This window comes from Rhincodon typus, chromosome 1 (assembly GCF_021869965.1).
Source record: "Rhincodon typus isolate 14 chromosome 1, sRhiTyp1.1, whole genome shotgun sequence".
NCBI classification, from domain to species: domain Eukaryota; kingdom Metazoa; phylum Chordata; class Chondrichthyes; order Orectolobiformes; family Rhincodontidae; genus Rhincodon; species Rhincodon typus.
The window spans coordinates 60,317,245-60,338,718 of NC_063332.1; the positions used below are offsets into that span (position 1 = coordinate 60,317,245).

At 40.0% G+C, this 21,474-nt stretch overlaps 1 protein-coding gene across 1 annotated transcript in view; it reads left to right on the forward strand.

Moving 5' to 3' along the window:
• The window catches only part of mtrex (Mtr4 exosome RNA helicase), a 73,423-nt gene that overhangs the window by 12,079 nt on the left and 39,870 nt on the right, over positions 1–21,474 (forward strand). The window contains exons 6-8 of the mRNA XM_048597062.1: positions 1,983–2,133; positions 12,288–12,460; positions 14,146–14,214. Coding sequence (XP_048453019.1) covers positions 1,983–2,133; positions 12,288–12,460; positions 14,146–14,214 — 393 coding nt within the window. The remainder of the gene's footprint in view (positions 1–1,982; positions 2,134–12,287; positions 12,461–14,145; positions 14,215–21,474) is intronic.

A 21,474-nucleotide genomic window follows, 5' to 3' on the forward strand; every position in this document is an offset into this window, starting at 1 on the left:
TGTAATGATACGGTTCCCTGCGTGACCTACACTCTCTCCCAACGCGTCGCTCTACCGATCTAACGCTTTGTATCGTTTTGTTAGGACTCATTTTCACTTCGTTTCCTGTCTGTCTCAAAGTTATTAAGGTAAAGCAAATTAGTGGAAGTCCAACAGGATTGTAAATGGTAATTTTGAAAAATTAGAGTGGAAAACGGTTGAAGGATGGAGGAGGAGGGGCAGCTTGAAGCTGTTACCATGACGAAACAATATCCTTGGAAGTAAAACACAAAAATTTGGAGAATAAGCTTCAAATGTTCGAAACAACTTGTAGAGGCATTACAAAGCACAACTTGGCAGGGCGCTTAGATAACCAAGAAGTTGGTTAAAGAGGGATGTTTCAAGGAGCATATTACTTCCCTTGCCTCCTTTAATGAGCCATAAAGGTTTCGGGACAGACTTCCAGATCTTTGAGCATCGGTAGGTAATCAGTACAACTTTGCGACTTTGCAAATCCATTGTTGCATAGCTGTAGGGAGTTGTGCCAAAAATGGATGGGCTATCCTGCAGGAAAATCAAGCAGCAGTCGAATAAACTCATGTTCCTCAATGATAGACCCTTAATCAACATACTCACTGTATACTTAAAAATTGTTGTCTTTTGGATTACGTGAGCATTTATCAGGCCCACATTGGAGGCAGTAACCAATCAATGCAGGAGAGAGGTTGACGGCTTAGCAGCATGGTCTAAAGACAACAATCTCTCCATTAATGTCAGAAAAATGAAGGAGCTAATCATTGACTTTCGGAGTGGAGGGCGCATCCCTGTCTGCGCCAGTGGTGCTGAGGTGAAATGATCCAGAATGTTAAGTCCTCGGAGTGATGATCACCAACAATCTATCCTGGTCCACCCATGTTGGTGCAACAGCCAAGAGCATACAGCGACACCTCTACTTCCTCAGGAGGCTAAGGAAATTCGGCATGTCCATAAAGACACTTATCAATTCTTACAGATGCACCGTAGAAAGCATCCTCTCTGGATGCATCACAGCATGGTATGGCAACTGCTCTTCCCAAGACTGCAAGAAACTACAGAGTCATGAACACAGCGCAGTATTTTTCAGCCTTCCATCCATTGACTCCACATATACTTCCCGCTGTCTTGGGAAAACAACCAACACAATCAAAGGCCCCTCCTACCCCAGTTATACTCTCTTCCATTGGGCAGAAGATATTAAAGTTTGATTACACGCATGAAAGATTCAAGAACAGCTTCTTCCCCGCTGTTATCAGACTTTTGAATGGACCTCTTAAATGTTAACGTTGATCTCTCTCTGCACCTTCTCTGTGGCTCTAACACTCTATCCTGCACTTTGTGTGTTACCATCTGTCTGTAGAGGATGCAAAACAACACTTTTCACTGTATCTCGGTATATGTGGCAACAATAAATCAAATCAAATCGAAATCAGCTACACCTATTTTGCATTTCACACCCTTTATTACACCATTAGCACTTACTTTATATTTTACCTGAGGACTGTCACCATCTGTTCCTTTCACTCCTCATCCTCCTCCCTTTGCATAAAAGCCATGATTTTCCAGTGTCTGCCTGTACTGAAGAGTCATATCGGACTCAGCATTAACTTTTTCTGTCTCCATTGATGCTGCCAGACTGTCTTAAGTTTCTCCAGTATTTCCTGTTTTATTTCAGATTTCCAGCATCTATAGCATTTTGCTTCAACTTTTATGAAAGGAAAAATTGTACACTTGTGTGAAGGCTAGTGGCAGGTTTGAAGAATGTGCAGAATATTTTTTAAAAATGCGAAGTTTGATCACAAAAATGAATAAGGAAGAAATTAGAGAAGAGAAAACTAGCTGAAAATATAGAAGTTTTTTTGGGAAATTTTGAAATATCCATGTTGTTTTGATCTGCAAGACTGCATTGAAAGTTTTATCAAGAGAAAATATTTTTCACTTTTATTCATTCGGCATTTTTTCCCTAGGGCTCAGCCGATCCCCTTAATAGTGCATTTCATCTGACCTATAACATGGTTTTAAACCTTCTTCGTGTTGAAGAGATCAATCCTGAATACATGTTGGAAAAATCCTTCTACCAATTCCAGAATTACAAGGCAATCCCAGGGGTGGTGGAAAGTAAGTGTCATTATTTTTCCCAGGTTTCACAGTTTATTAACTTGATGTAATGTTTCTAATTTTAATGATACTGTTTCTTTTTCTTTGTTCGTTCACGGGATGAGGGCATCACTGGCCAAGCAGCATTTATTGCCCGTCCCTAATTGTCCAAAGGGCAGTTAAGGGCTGTGGGTCTGGATACACGTGTAGGCCATCCAGGTAGGGATGTGAAACAGATAGTTTTTTTTCCCCCCAACAATCAACACTAGATTTGTGGTCATGGTTTGATTCTTAATTCCAGATTTTTTTTTTATTGAATTCAAATTCCACCATCTGCCATGGCAGGATTCAAACCTGGGTCCCCAGAACATTGTCTCTGGGTTAACAGTCCAGCGCTAATACTGCTTGGCCATCTCCTCCCTTAAGGATGAAAATGTACCAATTGTGGTTGTTTTGTTTTCATAATTTGATTAATATTTACAAACTTCATCTTGGGGGCATAGTGAAATCAATGTAACTAATATTTAATAAATGTATCTTCAATGAAGCCTGAGTTCTGTCAGATAGTTGCCAGATAGTATGTTAATTACAGCTAAAACCAATAGTCACAATTGTGTGAAACTGCCTCATGTGGCAAAATGTTTATAAGTATTCACAATTACTGTTTTGAGGCTGATCCCAATCTTGGTAGTATCTAAAAGGTCCACAACCTCTGGCTACTCATCTCTTCACTCACACCCAGTTATATTTGTTCCCTATACTTAACTCTGCTATGTAGAAATCAGTATACTATTCAGTATTCTGGATCATACATGAAACACACTATCCTTTGCATTACAGTGTTCCAACCCACCCCCTTGTCTAGTTGTCATTCACCTGTTCTTCATGGTTCAATCCATGGATGTAAATGCTTGCATCTGAAAGTCATGGCACACTCATGCTTATTCTCCTCTTCACTATCCCTTTTATTCACATCATTGATATTACACAGGTGTACTGACTAGACCAGGGGTTGCCACACATCAATCGCGAGCAAATGATAGCTCACCCTCTGCCAGAGTACCTTGTATTAGGATTTTAAAATAACCATTAGATTACAGGATTCAAGTCTTATTATTAACAGTTTAAAAAAAAGCTCTAAATAGTAGATCTCATTTCAAAAAGTATTTTAGACTCACATGTGTTGGGATTGCATTTTCAATGTAGCTGCAGTCCCTTCCTTTCTGCTATAAACTGTGAATCTTCAGTGTTAAAGACCAATACTATAACACGTTGTATTTGTTCTGTGGAAAGAAGTTTTTCTTGCACTTCTGAAGTTTTCTCCTGCAATGTACCAAATTGATCAGCGCAAATGATTTCAGCATGAAACTACAAATTCCTAATCGTGAGCATTTTCTTCCTCCTGATCTTAGAAATAAATGAGATGCTGTGCCTTTCATAAATGGTATTAAACTCAAAACATGCCTTAAAACTACTGGGTTGCCAGTTTCATTTTCTACATTTACTCTCTTTTTGATTTTTGAAACTGCTAATTAGTGCCCAATTATGACACTCGTGAATTCACACCCATTATAACTGGCTGGAAATTGCACCAGTTCAGTTCACTTAGTATCAACATACTAATATTTACAATGTGTATATATTTAGGAAGGATTTAAACCGAAGTTGCTGTAGATAATAGAAATGCGATGACTGTCATCTCCTTTGACATGTACCCTTTCGGTGACATTTTTGCAATTTGCTCAACTTTCCATTTAGCCAATGCTACTATATCGGCAAAAGAGTAATAATGAAAATGCTGGTTTCCCCTCAACTGGAATATTCTGACCAATTCTGCACACTGAAGTTTAGGGACTATGTGATAGTTTGAGAGACACCATAGAGAAACTGGGATACCTCTCCTTCAAGAAGAGAAATGAGAGATTATTTGATAGAGGTCATAGGTTCTTGAGTAGATTTGTAGCTCGGGTTGTGGATTCTGTGGTTGGTTTGCTCACCGAGCTGGTTCATCAGTTTGCGTACGTTTCATTACCCTGCTGGGTAACATTATCAGTGCAACTCCAATGGACCCCAGAGTTTAAATAACAAGCTGGAAACTCAACAACGCTTCGTTGAAGTTGCACTGACGTTACCCAGCAGGGTAATGAAATGTCTGCCAGCTAACGAACCAGCTTGGTAAGTGAACCAGCTACAGGTCCTAGAGTCATAGAGATTGACAGCATGGAAACAGACCTTTCAGTTCAACTCTTCCATGCTGACCAAATATCCTACATAAATCTCATCCCACTTGCCAGCATTTGGCCCATATCCCTCCAAACCCTCCTTGTTCATATGCCCATCCAGATGCCTTTTAAATGTTGGAATCATACCAGCCTCCACCACTTTCTCTGGCATCTCATTCCATGCACACACCACCCTCTGCGTGAAAAAGTTGCCCCTAAGGTCCCTTAAATATCTTTCTACTCTCATCTTAAACCTATGCCTTCTAGTTTTCGACTCCCCCACCTTGGGGAAAAGACCTTGCCTATTTATCCAATCCATGCCCCTCATGATTTTACAAACTTCTATAAGGTCACCCCTCAGCCTCCGATGCTCCAGCCTATTGAGCCTCTCCCTACTGCTCAAACCCTCCAAACCTGGCAACAAGCTTGTAAATTTTCTCTCTACCATTTCTAGTTGCACAGCATCCTTCTTTTAGGAGGGAGACCAGAATTGCATGTAATACTCCAAAACTGGCTGAACCAATGTTGTGTACAGCCGCAACATGATCTCCCAACTCCTGCACTCAAGGCAAGCATACCGAACACCACCTTCACTATCCTGTCTACCTGTGACTCCACTTTCAAGGAACTATGACCCTGCACTCCAAGGTATCTTTGTTCAGCAACACTCCCCAGGACCTTACCATTAAGTGTATAAATCCTGCCCTGATTTGCCTTTCAAAAATACTGCACCTCACGTTTATCTAAATTAAACTCCATCTGCCTCTCCTTGATCCATTGGCCCATCTGATCAAGATCCTTTTGTACTCTGAGGTAACTTCCTTTGCTGTTCACTACACCTTCAACTTTAGTGTCATCTGCAAACTTACTAACCATAAGTCCTGTGTTCACACCCAAATCATTTATATAAAATGACAAAAAGCAGTGGACATAGCACCAATCTCATGATGCACTGATATTTGTGGCACACTGCTGGTCATAGGCCTCCTGTCTAGAAAACAACCCTCCTCCATCGACTTCTGTCTTCTACCTTCGAGCGAGTTCTGTATCCAAATGGCTAGTTCTCTCTGTATTCTGTGTGATCTAACCTTGCTAACCAGTCTACCATGAGGAACCTTGTCGAACTGCTGACTGAAGTCCATATAGATCACATTCACCGCTCTGCCCTCATCAGTCCTCTTCGTTGCTTCAAAAAATTCAATCAAGTTAGTGAGACACGATTTCCCATGCACAAAGCCATATTGACTATCCCTAATCAGTCCTTGCCTTTCCAAATACATGTAAAGCCTGCCTCACAATTCCCTCCAACAACATGTCCACCACCGATGTCAGGCTCACTGGTCTACAGTTCCCTGGCTTTTTCTTACCACCTTTCTTAAATAATGGCACAACGTTAGCTAATCTCCAGTCTTCCAGGACCTCGCCTGTAGCTATTGATGATACAAATATCTCAGCAAGGGTCCCAGCAATGTCTTCCCTTGCTTTCCACAAAGTTCTAGGGTACACCTGATCAGGTTCGGGGATATTATCCACCTTAATGCTTTTTAAGATGTCCAGCACCACCACTTCTGTAATATGGACGTCTTCCAAGATGTCACTATTTATTCCCCCACGTTCTCTATCTTCCATATCCGGTTCCACATGTAGGCAACCTTGCTGATCTTTAAGAGGCTGTATTCTCTCCCAAGTCACTCTTTTCTCCTTAATGTATTTCTAGAATCCCTTTGGATTCTCCTTAACCCTATTTGCCAAAGCTATTTCATGTCCCCTTCCTGATTTCCCTCTTGAGGTATACTCCGACTGCACTTATACTCTTCTGGAGATTCACTTGACCCTGGCTGTCTGTACTTGGCATGTGCTTCCTTCTTATTCTTGATCAAAACCTCAATTTCTCTAGTCATCCATCATTCCCTACATCTGGGCCTTGCCTTTCACCCTAACTGGAGCACACTGTCTGTGGACACTCGTTATCTCATTTTTGAAGGCTTCCCATTTTCCAGCCATTCCTTTCCCTACAAATATCTGCCCCCAATTAACTTTTGAAAGTTCTTGCCTAATACCAGCAAAATTGGCCTTCCTCCAGTTTAGAACTTTTAACTTTTAGATCCGGCCTATCCTTTTCCCTCACTATTTTAAAGCTAATAGAATTATGGCCACTGGCCCCAAAGTGCTCCCCCATTGACATAAGTCACCTGCCCTGCTTTATTTCCCAAGAGTAGGTCAAGATTTACACCTTCTCTAGTAGGTACATCCACATACTGAATCAGAAAATTTTCTTGTGCACACTTAACAAATTCCTCCCCATCCAAGCCCTTAACGCTATGGCAGCCCCAGTGTATGCTTGGGAAAATTAAAATCCCCTACCACAACCACCCTATTATTCTCTCACATTACTGAGACCTCCATACAAATTTGTTTGTCAATTTCCAGCTGACAATTGGGAGGGATGGTAGTACAATCCCAAAAAAGGTGATTATCCCTTTCTTATTTCTCAGTTCCACCCACATAACTTCACTGGACATATTCCCAGGAGTATCCTCCTTAAGTACAGCAGTAATGTTATTCTTAATCAAAAACGCCATTCCCCCCTCCTCTCTTACTCCCCTTTCTATCCTATAGATATATTCTATCTATACCCTTGAACATTAATCTACCAGTCCTGTCCGTCCCTGAGCCATGTCTCTGTAATTGCTATGATATCCCAGTCCCAAGTTCCCAACCATGCCCTGAGTTCATCTGTCTTACCTGTTGGGCCTCTTGCATTGAAATAAATACAGTTTAATTTATTAGTCCTACCTCGTTCTCTGTCTTGTTCCGGCCTACTCTGACTGTTTGACTTACTCTTTTTCCTAACTGTATCAGCCTCAGACTGCTCTCTTTCTTCACCATCTCCCAGGGCTCTCCCCCACCTCTCTTAATAGTTTAAATCCTTCCAAGCAGCTCTAGTATATCTCCCTGCTAGTATATTATTCCCTTTCCAATTCAGGTACAATCGATTCTTCTTACACAGGTCACTTCTACTCCAGAATCGTGAGGGTCTAGACAGAGCAGGTAGAGAACAAATGTTCCTTAAAGCAGAATGGTCAAAGACCCGAGGAGACCGATTTAAAGTGATTGGCAAAATAATAAAGGGAGACATGACCAACAATGCAAGTGGTTAAGACCTAGAATGCACTGTATGCAAGGCTTGGTGGAGGCAGTTTGAATATTTACTTTCAATAAGGAATTGTATAAGCACCTGTCAAGAAAAACAAAAGTGCTGGCTTACAGGGAAAGGAATGGAGAGTGGAACTGACATGATTATCGCTCTGAATAGTCTCCTTCTGTGCTCTAACTGTTGTATAATTTGATACTGTCATTTGTGTATAAAATGATTAAGTTGCCTTAGTCCTAATGGATCATAAGGCAGCTCAGAGAGACACCTGGTGATTGTTTAACCTGAGGGTCATCATGCCTTCGTGGTTATCTCAGCGAGTATGGGAATTGAACCAGAGCTGTTGGCATTACTCTGCTAACCAATGCCCAGTGTACTGTGCTTAGACATGCTATTCCTGCAGAATAACTGATTTTGTTTAAAAACATTAAATTAGCATTAGAAAAAGAAATAGGCCCTTTAGCCCAGCTAGTCAGTGGTAGTGTCATCTTTACATTAAGCAAAAAATATTTAACAAGTGTAGGTATACTGTTCACATCTCAGATCACTTTACTTTCACTGTCGATCTAACTCAATCTCGAATAGTAACAGCTATGTGTCAGTTCCTTCTAATGAAATGAAATGAAATATTTTCATTTGAGATTTGACATGATGTTAACTCAATAATGTGAAAAGAAAGCTGTTTATATTAACCTAGTGACTTTAAAGTAATAAAATATCCCAAGCTGTTGCACAGGAAATTTTGAAACAAAATATGAAACTGATCCCCATAAAGAGATCTTGATCAGAGATTTTAATGAATATCTTAAATGGGGAAAGTGAGTTGGAAAGGCTTTAGAGAGGGAATTCTAGAGGTTAAAAGTCCAGACAACGGGACCAGGGTCATTAATGTGTAACAATTAAAATTAGGATGCTCGGAAGCCATAATTAGATGTGCTCGGATATCTGTGAGATTTGTGAAGCTGAAGAAAATTACAGAAGTAAGAACGGGCAAGGCCATGGAGGAATTTGAAAGCCAGGATGTAAATTTAAAGTTTAAATCAGTGAGCACAGGGCTAATAGGAGAATGGGACTTGATGAATGTCTCCTCCCCCAATGTATATTACATTTAATGCATTTTAGTCTCTGTTTGAACCGTTTTAGGTAGGTTTACTTGCATTTCTATAAATATGTCAGTACGCATCTATAAAGAGTCAGGCAGAATAAATGGTGTGCTGAATCTGTTTAGTACAGTAATTGTGTGCATGTCGAGGAAAAACTAATAAAAACAAATTTGTGAATAATATTTTACGTGCATTGATGTTCTTTCTCTGGATCAAGACAGTGAGCAAAAGCAAGCTATGGAACCCTTGGACCAAAAACAAAGTTCATGGCCAAGTGCTACCAGGGGAGCATGATGCCATTGTTTTGCAAAGCTATGAAATAATGAAAAGCAGACAAAAAACACTTCATTAGGATTCTCTTGTTATATTTGATTCTTCATAGAAGGTGCAAAGAATAAATATGATGCAAATTGGCCATGTTTATTAAATTGTGGCATGAAAAATAAAAAGAGTTTTTCCTGAATTTTTAATGTCACAACTAAATGGAATCTTAAAAGCAGTTTGCAATAGTAAAGTTCAGTTCTAAGGCAATGCTACAGAGCTTTTTTTTATATAATTCTTTGGATGTGGGCATTGCTAAAAGAGTCGACATTTATTGTCCATCTTTAGTTGCCCAGAGAAGTTGGGGGTGAGTTTCTTGAACTGTTCTCGTCTAGTCTTTTATTGTTTCTGGTGGTTTGATTATAACTGATGGCTTGCTGGGCTACTTCGGAAGACTGTGAAGCATCATCTACATTAATCATGCAGTGCATGTTTTAGTGTGAACATGGTTTCTGGCCTTGGAATATGAAGAATAAAGTCCGAGGTTATATTCCACCTTCAGTTAGGGAAGTGAGTATTATTGGCATTTTGGTTACTTAGTTAATAGATTCCATTCATGTAGCAATCCAGGCATCATTTGAGAGAAGTGTTTCATAGACTTTGTGCTGTGAACAACTATAGCACCTAGATTCTTCAGGTATCTGAAATAATTGACATGTCTCTGCCTTAAATATGTTTCTGTCCAGCTGCATGCTGTTATGCTACTTTTAAGAAATTTCAGAACATGTTGACTGAACATGACAATTGGAGAATGGTTCTCAAAGAAAAATAAAATGCTACAGATGATGGAAATCTCAAACAAACACAAAACGCTGGAGAAACTCAGCAGATCTGGCAGCATCAGTGGAGAGAAACAAGTGTTTCTGGTTCAATATGAGTGTTCAGAACTGCGAATAGATGGATTACCTGGTCTTCAGCATGCTGGATTTTTCATCTCAAAGGATTTGAGATTACAGTGGATTACCTGAATATTATCTCCAATTGTTGTCATCTTAGACCACTTCTGAAGAAGATTCAGTCCAGATTTGAAACATTAACTGTTTCTCTCTCCATAGATGCAGCCAGACCTGCTGAGTTTCTGTGCTTATTAATTGATCTCAGAGGGTTTTGATTGGAAGATGTAAGGTGTATCTATCCCTTTCTCTTGGATGTTTATTGCTAGGTACAATTCTTTTTAGTCGAATTGAGTTTTGGCCAACAAAAATACCCAGTCTAAGAAAAATCTGTGGAATCCCCTGTCATAGTTAGGAATTCAATTGAACAGTTTGTTTGACCATGTGCAGGAATTTCCTTAGAGTTAGAGCGTTCTAAGATGAAGCAGTTGATAATTGGAGATAGCACTGAGATAATTCCGTATGACCTGTTGAGTCTTTTGAGTAAACAAAATCTTGTGCACCAGTTGAAGATCAGGCCAGTCACCCTGGGTCATTGATGAGAGTTGAAGGGAGGGGGAGGTGGGATTCTTCTGATTCAGTTTCAGATAACCGAAATGTGTGTACACTAGCAGCAAGTTAGAAGAATGGGCAAGTAATTGAGGATAGGAGAAGCAACTGCTCATTGATGAATACCTTGAGCATCCAAAATTCCTATTAGTGTCTTTTGGGTGTACAAATCCTGCATTTCAATTTATGTGGACTCATCTAATATAAATTCTTGGTGTAGCATGCTGATGTCATCAATTTAATTGCCACAGTTCATTGTAGTTTGCTTTGTTGATTTGTTTCTTAACGAAGTTGGTGTGTTTTCTAATTTAAAAATCTTTATATAAAAATCCAGCCATATAGCTGAGAGAACATCTCTGTACCAGTGTGATTGTTTTTTGTGAACTGAATTTTGGAAATCCTACCCAAATCCCTGCAGATATTTGCATTTACTTTGTCAAACCAAAGGATTGTTAGAGTTTGTGAGAAACTGAAACGTTCATAATGGTGCAGTGGTCTTTTGAGAATTGCGTCAACTGCCTGTAGTCCGCCTTGTACCAAGTCCGACTCACACATCATCCCGTGCTCACTAACACAGCTCCAGACTAAGCAAAACTTCAAATTTAAAATTCTTAAGTACTGAAGAAGGGTCATTAGACTCAAAAGATTAACTGTTTTTTCTCTCCACAGATGTTGCCAGTCCTGCTGAGTTTCTCCAACGACTTTTGTGTTTGTTTAAAATCCTTAATCCTGTTTGTGAATTCTTCCTTGGCCTACCCTCTCCAATCTCTGTAACCTCCACTACAACCACGTATTAAACTACCTATACTCCTGTAAGGCTTCTTGCATATCCCCAATTTTAATTGTTCCTGAATTGATGTTCAATTTCCACCTCTTGGACCAAGCATTTTGATCACACGAGCAGGCATGCTATTTGACCTTTTGAACTTGATCCGCCATTCAATAAGTGATGTGATTGTTATCTCATCTCTGCCTTCCTAACTGTCCTCCTCATAATTGTCAACTCCCTTGTCTTTTAACAAACTATCTAACTTTATCTTTTGCGAATTCAGTGACCCAGTCTTGACTGCTTTCTGAGAATGCCAGAGACAAATGACCCTCAGAGAAAGAAGTATCTTCATCTCCATCTTAAGAGCGTACATTCTTCAGTCCTAGACACTCACACATAAAGAAATATCATCCCAGATATCCATCGTATCAAGTCTCCTAAAGATCTTTTTTGTCTGGAAAAAATTACCCTTCTTTCTTCTAAACGCCAATGAGTGTAGAGCACTATTCATCAGAAACTGGACTAAACCAGCAATATAAATACCATGGCAACAAGAGCAAGTCAAAGACTGGAAATTCCATTGCACATAATTTACCAACCACCACCTCAAAGTCCGTACATCACCTACAATCCACGAGTCAGGAGATTGATGGAATTCTCCTCACTTGCCTCGATGAGAGCTGTCCACTCGTACTCAAGAAGTTAATTACCATAAAGGGTAAAGCTGTCTACCTCATCAGTCCCCTATCCACATTTTTAAACATTCATTTCCTCTTGCTGTGTGCCATCTACAAGAATACCGAAGGGTCTCGTTAAGACATCTTCAGTACGATGGCATCTTCCAACAGACAATCTCTATCGTTCCTAACAAGGCAGCTGATGTATGGGTGTATAAGCACATCTACACGTTTCCTTCAAAAATCACAAAGCATCCACACTTGGAACTCTATCACCAATCCTTCACTGACAGTGGGTCAAAATTCTGGAAATCCATCCTGAACAGCACTGTGGGTGTACCAACCCCACATTCAGTGGTTCTCCTCCACCTTCTTGAGGATGGTTCAGGATACACAATTAATATTAACCTTGTGAGCAGTGTTCACCTCCTACTAACAAAGAAAAATATGTAAATAATGTATAATTCAATGTATTTTATATCTGCAGAAGTGAAGGTATTGGAAGGACAATACAACGAAATTGAAATTCCCAATGAAGAAAATGTCGTTACTTACTACAAAATAAGGCAGCAGCTGGCTAAACTGGGTAAAGAAATTGAGGAGTATGTACACAAACCAAAATACTGCTTGCCATTTCTTCAGCCAGGCAGACTCGTTAAGGTATACTTACCATTATTTGTTTCCTCTGGGGTGTGCAATACATTTATCATTGTTCTCTGCTGAAATTTAAAGCAATAGAAACAATGATGCATGCTACATCTCACCACACATGGAGGTTAAGAACAAAGTAATCTTTGTTACTTTTTACCATTTAAGGAGATAGTCACAGTGTCATGTCACTGGACTAATAATTCAGAGATGCAGGCTGATTTGGAACATGGGTTCAAACCTCACCATAGTAACTGGTTATAATTTAAATTAATATTTAATACTGGTCTCAGTAATCGTGAGACCAAGCAAACCATTCTGTTCAATGGCACTTGGGATGAGCAACAAATGCTGACCTTGCCAGTGATGCCCATGTCCTATAGAAAAAATTTTATTCAATCCTGCTATTACTCAACCCAATTTCAACTTTTTTTCTATTCCCTTATTTTATGAGTATGAGTATGTACAGTGCAGTCAAGTTGGATTGTGTGCTAACATTAAATATAATTTAGTATGAAATAGAAAATAATGTGACAATCAACTCTCAAACTTCTTAAAATATCTTTATTTATTCATTGGATTTGGTAGCTGTGAGCATTTGTTACCTCGTGACAGCTCAGAGCGTGTTGGAAGTCTGCGTTCTGGAACCGCCATAGTTTGTGTGTTACAGTATTTCCAAATGTTGTAACATAAGGCGTTCCAGAACTTTGACACAATAGCAATAAAGGAATTTATGAGGAAACATTGATATTTATTCAAATCAGGCAGCTGTTTGTCTGAGAGGAATGCACAGAGGTGGTAATCTGTTGCTGCCTTTACTTTTCTAATTGGTAGAGGTCATGGTTTTGGATGGTGCATCCATTTGAGCAGCTGCAATACACCTTGTTTGGTGGTACACTCTGCAGACATATTGTGCCGTTGGTGGAGGGAATGTATAGATTGATGGTGAATCATTGTCCACTAGGCAGATTGCATCATTCTTGTATGCTATCAAGCTTTTCAATGTTATTGGACCACCAATTGATTTTATATGAAATATCTTTCCTGTTGTATGTCATAATTAATTAATGCAGGTGAAAGCGTGCAAATTCAAAATGACAAGCAGGGCAGAAATATTTAAAGTATGTAAATACATAGGTTTTAATTGTCCGAATTGTCTTGGCGAACTTTTTTATTGGCAAAAGTTTTACACTTCTATCGCTGTTTGTCCTTCCAACACAAACATACTGCTCCTCAAACCCAGTATGAAAGAGAAGTGTAATTGTCATTTTAACATCAGGTCATCAAGATGAGAATCCAGTTCCTTGGAGTGTCAAGTCCATTTTTAGCACCTCAGAGCAAATTACATTTAAAGCTGTTCATCAAAGGTTTAAAGCAGGAAGACTCATTAGATGTGGCATTGCACACTGAACTTCACAAAAGTACTAAACAAAGGTTTAAAGTGGTAACTTTAATCACGTGCAACTTCCTTCTGGCTCAGATGATGCCAGGAACCTTGGAATGTCGGAATCATAAAACTATTGTCCATATTCTAACAATGGGTTTACTCATGATATTCAAAAGAAAGAGTAGGAAAATTGACAGGAATTGTCTTTTTCAGTCTTTTTTGTGTGTTGCCAGTAATATACATCATTATCTGTTTGCTGTCTACCTTGAAATGCAGATTTTAGGTAAACTAAAAATCTTTTGTCTTTCAGGTGAAAAATGATGACGATGATTTTGGTTGGGGAGTTGTTATAAATTTCAATAAGAAATCTAATGTGAAGGTAAGCAGTTGGATTAATCATATACAAATGACATGATAATGGGAGGACAGTTTATTTGTTGGAAGCACTGTTTATTCAAATACTTGTTTAAGCATTGTATTGCTTCACAAATGCAAGATACAGAATGACTGATAATAAGTTACGGTTATCAACAGTTGGATACACATGCTTAAATCTGCGGGACGAAAGTTGGAACTAACCAATTTGACTGCCAGAAATGGCTCAGTCATTTGATGCATTATGAAGTATATCTTTTCATCCATCTGATTTTGCTTTGTGTATCTACTAAAGGCTTCTCCTGAACTATTTCTCAGAAATATTGGCACCTTCCACTTTGAGGTATCATTGTCTGATGAAGTGGTAAACAAAAGCACATCCTAACCTTTCAGATGGGCATGAAAAACCCCACTATTTAAATGTGTAAGAGTTTCCTGTTGTCCTGGCCAATATTTAACTTTAAAACAAATATTCTGGTCGGAAATCGCAATAGTGTTACTAGAGCCAAGCTTTTTGAAGATTTGCTACTCCATTTCTTACACTACCGCATTGATTATAAATCAGAAGTATTTATTTGGTTGTATGATTGCAGTAGAACATTCATGTGTTTGTTCTAGACAAGGTGAGACAGGACTGTTCCTATTTTATATTCATGTACATAAAGAGTAGGGCAAATCCAACCTGGCTAATTACTGCCCCATCAGGCTACTGTCGATCATCAGTGAAGTGATGTAAGGTGTTATCAACAGTGCTATCAAGCAGCACCTGCTCAGCAGTAACCTGCTCAGTGATGCCCAGTTTGAGTTCCACCAGGGCCACTCAGCTCCTGACCTCATTACAGCCTTGGTTCAAACATGGACAAAAGAGCTGAATTCCAGAGGTGAGGTGAGAGTGACAGCCATTGATATCAAGGCTGCATTCGACTGTGTGTGGCATCAAGGAGCCGTAGCAAAACTGGAATCAATGGGTATCGGGGGCAAAATCTCTGGAATTTAAAGTTATACCTGACACAGGAAGATGGTTGTGGTTGTTGGAGGTCAGTCATCTCTGCTCCAGGACACCTCTGCAGGAGTTCCTCAGGGCAGTGTCCTTGGCCTGACCATCTTCAGCTGCTTCATAAATGACCTTCCGTCTATCATAAGGTCAGAAGTGGGGATGTTCGCCGATGATTGCACAATGTTCAGCACCATTTGCTACTCCTCAGACACTGAAGCAGTCCATGTTCAAATGTAACAAGATCTGGGCAATATCCAGGCTTGGGCTAACAAGTGGCAAGTAACATTCGTGCCGCACAAATGCCAGGCTATGACCATCACCAATAAGAGACAATCTAACCACTACCCCTTGACATTCAGTGGTGTTACTATCACTGAATCCCCCACTATCAACATCCTGGGAGTTATCATTGATCAGACGCTCACTGGATTCACCATGTAAACCCAGTGGCTGCGAGAGCAGGCCAGAGGCTAGGAATACTGTGTCAACTAACTCACCCCAAAGCCTATCTACCATCTACAAAGCACAAGTCAGGAGTGTGGTGGCATACTCCCCACTTGCCTGGAGGAGTGCAGCCCCAACAACACTCAAGAAGCTTGACACCCATTGAGGACAAAGCAGCCTGCTTGATTGGAACTGCATTCAAAAGCATTCACTCCCTCCGCCACTGATGCCCAGTAGCAGCAGTGTGTACTATCTACAAGATGCACTGCAGATCCTCAGACAGCATCCCTTGCAGACAGCAGTTTTCAAATCCATGATCACTTCCATCTAGAAGGACAAGGGCAGCAGATACATGGGAACACCACCACCTTCAAGTTCCCCTCCAACCAACTCACCAGCCTGACTTGGAAATATATCGCCGTTCCTTCACTGTTATTGGGTCCAAATCCTGGAATTCCCTCCTTAATGGTATTGTGGGTCAACCCACAGCAGGTGGACTGCAGCAATTCAAGAAAGCAGCACATCACCACCTTCTTAAGGGCAACAAGGGATGGGCAATAAATGCTGGCCAGCGAGTGACGCCCTCATCCCACATAAATGAATTAAAAGAAAAGAAAAAATAAGCTTTGGAGTGCAGGATGGGTGGGCAGATGTGTAGTGACAGCAAGGTTTTTGTGGGTTTATGGGGATTGTTTATTTATGAACTCGACCTGAAATCTGGAGATACCAGACTTGTTCACAGAGTCATGCACACTCAAGGGAAGTGCAGTTGAAGAGGATAGTGCACTGTTACGGGTCATTAGCCACAGCTTGGTCCATATATCATGCAATTGTCCTGTTCTGGGAAATTACACTGCAGACCTGATGATTTCTCCTAAAGGGTAGATTTGGTAAATTCAGTAGCTGATATTGTATGCTGGGTTGTTTCACTTCCTCTCCAAGGCATCCTGACTTGTTCCTTCACTGTCACTGAGTCAAAATTATTGAACAGTGTCTCTAGCAGCATTGTGGGTGTACCTTCACCAAATGGACTGCAACAGTTCAAGAAGCCAGCTCGTCACTTAATCAAGGGTAATTAGTGATGTGCAGACAACTCTGACCACATCTCCTGGATGATTTTTTAAAAATAGTCTCGTTGGTAGGAGCTGAGTTTGCTGTACATGTGGAGCAACACAGGAACAGTCTTTGGGACCTTAAGATGTTCCAGCTGTTGGCTCTTCAGGCATATATGTTATTGGCTTTTTGGCTGCTTCTCTCTCTCTGTCTCTCTGTCTCTCTCTCTCTCTCTCTTTCTCTCTGTCTCTCCCTGCAGAAAGCATTTAAAGATTACAAAGGGACAAACATGATTGTCTCACTTTGAGACAATTAGTTGCAGTTCCTTGTCCAAATATGATGGTCTCTGGTTTATTAGCTACATTTCTGGTATATTGTTTGAAGACATTGATCATGAGGGGTTTAGGATTATCATTGTCTTTGTTTCAAAAAAATGACATGTTCAATTCAGGAATGTCTTTTAATGGTCTCCGGATGTGTAAAGTTATCATAATTTAGTCTGGAATATATTTCTTTGTCCATGTGACCCATGAGGCTGTGCTTGAGTCCAAAAGCCAGGTAGGCTGACCTTCAGCGGTTCTCTTTGCAGTGGATTTTGGTTAATTTTGAAGAAGCAATAATTTATCAAACAGCCTGTATCTTAATTTGTTTGATCACTGCCTTTGAACCTGATGGAAAAATAGTGTGTTGTGGAATGCCTAGTGATGTGTATTTTACCTTGTACCATTTAGCCACTAAACACCTTGAGCAACCCATACTGCTGTTTAATTAATCGTCAGTTAAATATATATGCAGAGCACCGACAGTGGGCCTGTCATATCTTTACAAGTTTTTTTTATATTTGGCCAACACGTAATGCAAAGATTTGGCAGATTGACTTTGAAGTCTTTGGACCTTTCTCCTCCTACAATGATCTGACCTCCTGCTGAGTATGAAATAGGAATTTGACTACTTTCAGTCTCCAGATTCTAGTATCATGCCCAAAATCTGACTCTCTTTCTTTCTTTCTTTCTTTCTTTCTTTCTTTCTTTCTTTCTTTCTTTCTCTCTCCCTCTCTCTCTCTCTCCCTCTCCCTCTCTCGTGTTCTCCCCTCATCTTCTCCCCCACACCCGTGCACGAGCACTCACACGGCTATAGACTTTGGGAATGGTTGTTTTGTGATCGACTTTAAAATAAGCTTGTTCTTAGAATGGTGCCCTCAGGCAGCATTCCCTGGTCACTTGTTTTCTCCATGTTCTGGACCCCTGTTTTCTCCCTCCCTCTCTAGTGCTTGTGTCAAATATAGATTCTGCAGTGGAATCTGTGATTGAATATCCTATTTTCTTTTAAAAAAAACTTCCAAATTTAGGTATTGTTATAACATTCTAATGTAAATGAGGAATCTGATTATTGGTGCATTTGAAAAGTAATTCTCCAATCAAAATGATTTTGAGAAAATAACAGGCAAGAACGTCTCTTACTGTAATTTTTCTCGTGTGAAGTGTGATAAAGATCCATCCTTTGGCTGTTCCTCTTCCACATTTATACAATGCCTCTTTTCATGTCATTCAGTACTTTCACTTGTATAATGGTACTGTTCCCCCACGTTTGTTGATTTTCCAATGTCACATTGCTTTACTTAGATATGTTGATCACTTGCAAATTCCTCCAACTGAACCAGAATAAGAGATATCATCCTCAGCTCCTACAGCCAACCATGTCACCTCACTAACTATTCCTTTTGATTATTTACACCATTACTATATTTTATTTGAGTTCAAACTGAGCTTCTGATTTCATATCATCTCCATCATAAACTTTTGGCTACTTGCATGTCAGTAAGTTCATCATCTACGTCTACCTTACCTCAACGCATCTGCTACTAGTGTTGTTATTACTGTCTGTAAATTTCAACTCATCTAAAGCTCTACTGACCTGCTATAGGAAAAATTTTGTTAAACTTGAAACAGTTCAGAAAAGATTTTCAAGGATCTTGCCAGGATTGATGGATTTGAGCTATCAGGAGACACTGAATAGGCTGGGCTATTTTTCTCCTGGAGTGTTGGAGGCTGAGAGGTGACCTTGTAGAGGTTTATAAGATCATAGGGAGCATGGATAGGGTGAATAGCCAAGGTCTTTTTCCCAGGATAGGGGAGTTCAAAATTAAAGGGCATAGGTTCAAGGTGAGAGGGGAAAGATTTAGAAGGGACATGAGGGGCAACCTTTTCATGCAGAGGTGGTGCGTGTATGGAATGAGCTGCGAGATGAGATGGTAGAGATGGGTACAATTAAAACATTCAAAAAGCATCAGTTTAGATTATCTAGTCGGTGTGGATACATTGGACGGAAGGATCTCTTTCCGTGCTGTATAACTCTGTGACATGATACTAAGTCCTGGTCATAAATCATGCTTATCATTCTGGCCTTCATTCAAACCATACAAATTTACGATTTTAGTTTTTGTGAGTAAGTCATTCCACAGCCTCACTATCCTCTATTTTCCTCAACTGTCTGACACCACCATCCATACCTCCAAATGTTCATTCCTCTTATACTGTCTTCATCTGCTCCCTTCTTTAATGTTTTAATGGCTTTGTCAATGTCTAGTATCTAATCATTGGAATTTTGAGTTGTAGTCTTCTCTTTCTTGGACGCTCTTAAAAACACATCACTTTAACTTAACGCGGCACAGTGGCTCAGTGGTTAGCACTGCTGCCTCACAGCATCAGGGACCGGGTCCAATACCACCCTCGGGCAACTGTCTGTGTGGAGTTTGCACATTCTCCCGGTGTCTGCGTGGATTTCCTCCGGGTGCTCTGGTTTCCTCCCACAGTCCAAAGATGTGCAGACTAGGTGGTTTGGGGATGTGTAGATTAGGTGGGTTTGGGGAATGGGTCTGGGTGGGATGCTCTGAGGGTCGGTTGGACTTGATGAGCCTAAGGGCCTGTTTCCACACTGTAGGGGTTCTATGATACCTTGGAGTTCCCCTCTTAATTGCCTTAGTTTGGTGTTAATCTTTTCCTCGAACACCTTTAAAAAGAGCTGTGCAGCAAACATTTTGAGCCTTTAGTTTGGATTGAAGTGGGAGTTTGCATGAAGTGGAGATGTTCCTGATGGTATTGAGAAGAAACTAGTTATTCTCATTGCTTGCTCGAAGATCCACTTCCACAGGCAAGTGCTTAATCCTTATGAATTGAAATTTGTTTTTACACACAATGGAAATTAATATAACAAACCAATAAACCCTTCTAGCAATGAGGTATCCTTTAAAAGTAATAGGGAGAGCTACTGTAAGCTGGTAATTTATATGAGTACCAAGACAGTCATTGTCTGTCAGATCATACATTTCAGACCACAAACCAGAAATTAAGTTTATTATGGTTAGCAAGGGAAGTGCAATGCATTTCATTGGATTGGATTGAATATTTCATGGGAATATTCCTTCATTGAATCTGTAATCTAGCAAACAAATCAGTCTTGGAGAAACTGAACTGGGGGAACTATATCAAAGGAGGCTTACCTTCTGTCGATTACTGTCAACACTTAGGGCAAAGGTGTGACGTCTCACACCACTGAATAAGTGCAGCTACAGTAGCTATTGAAGTGTGGCACTATTCAGAAAAGAGCAGGGTGCTTGATTGTTTCCTATGCTGGTTAATTTGGTATCCATTCCCTTCACCAATGGTGTACTGTAACTCACCATATCCAGGATGCTCATCAGCAACACCCCAATGTTAATTCAAAGGTACCTACTGTGTGAGATCTAGCACAAGAGCAGTAATATCATGTGAATGTCATCACTCCCAAACTGCATGCTATCTTCATTTGAATGTATATCATTATTCCTTTTCATTGCTAGATTTCTTTTCAAATTTATTATCTAATTATCATTCTGTGGGAGTGCCATCTGCATAGGGACTACAGAGGTTCAAGAAGAAAGCGCACCAAACTTTCTGAAGGAACTGATACTGGACCACAAATGATAATCTTGCCATCTGTGACCACATCCTGAGATTTTTTTTAAAAAAGCATTGTTTGCAAGATCAAATTGCAATGGTGTTTTGTTAACGATCACCTATATAGCAGTACACCAAATAAGGAATTCCAGAAAGAGAAAAAAATTGTGGTATGTATTTCTTATCAAGTAAACACTAAGCGTAGAGCTGAGGATCGTCACCCTGGATGAAATGTCTTAACGGCACATTCTTCAAGAAAAACAGAAACTGCTGGAGAAACTCAGCAGGTCTGGCAGCATCTGTGGAGAGAAAGCGGAGTTAATGTTTTGAGCCCAATGACTCGTCATGAGAGCTCCAAATTCTTGACATCTTGTGAGTCAGCAATCCAATCCACCAATTACTTCTGTGGATCTCTCAGCCTACTTTAAACAATTGTGTCTATCTGACCAAATATCAAATTAACAGCCATGCTCGTGAAGAATGGCCGAGCAGGCTCGAAGGGCCAAATAGCCGCCTCTGGCTCCTACCTTCTATGTTTCTATAGGTTTCCATGTTTTAACTGATTAATTGCCAAATAAAAACACCCATCGAGTTAGTTGCAGCTGGTTTTATACTCACTTAAAAGACAAAATCCTCGTTTTCATAGACCATGTTTACATTTTGTCTGCTTTCTTCACAGTAACACTTAGGGCAATAGTACAGACCTTGGAAAAGAAAGGAAATTAAGCGTCAAATTATTTAGGCAACAATGTTCATAGTAGGGTATCTGGCATAGATTACAGCTGACAATGATATCATCTTTCCTTCCTATTGAAGAACAACTGTTCCCTGAATT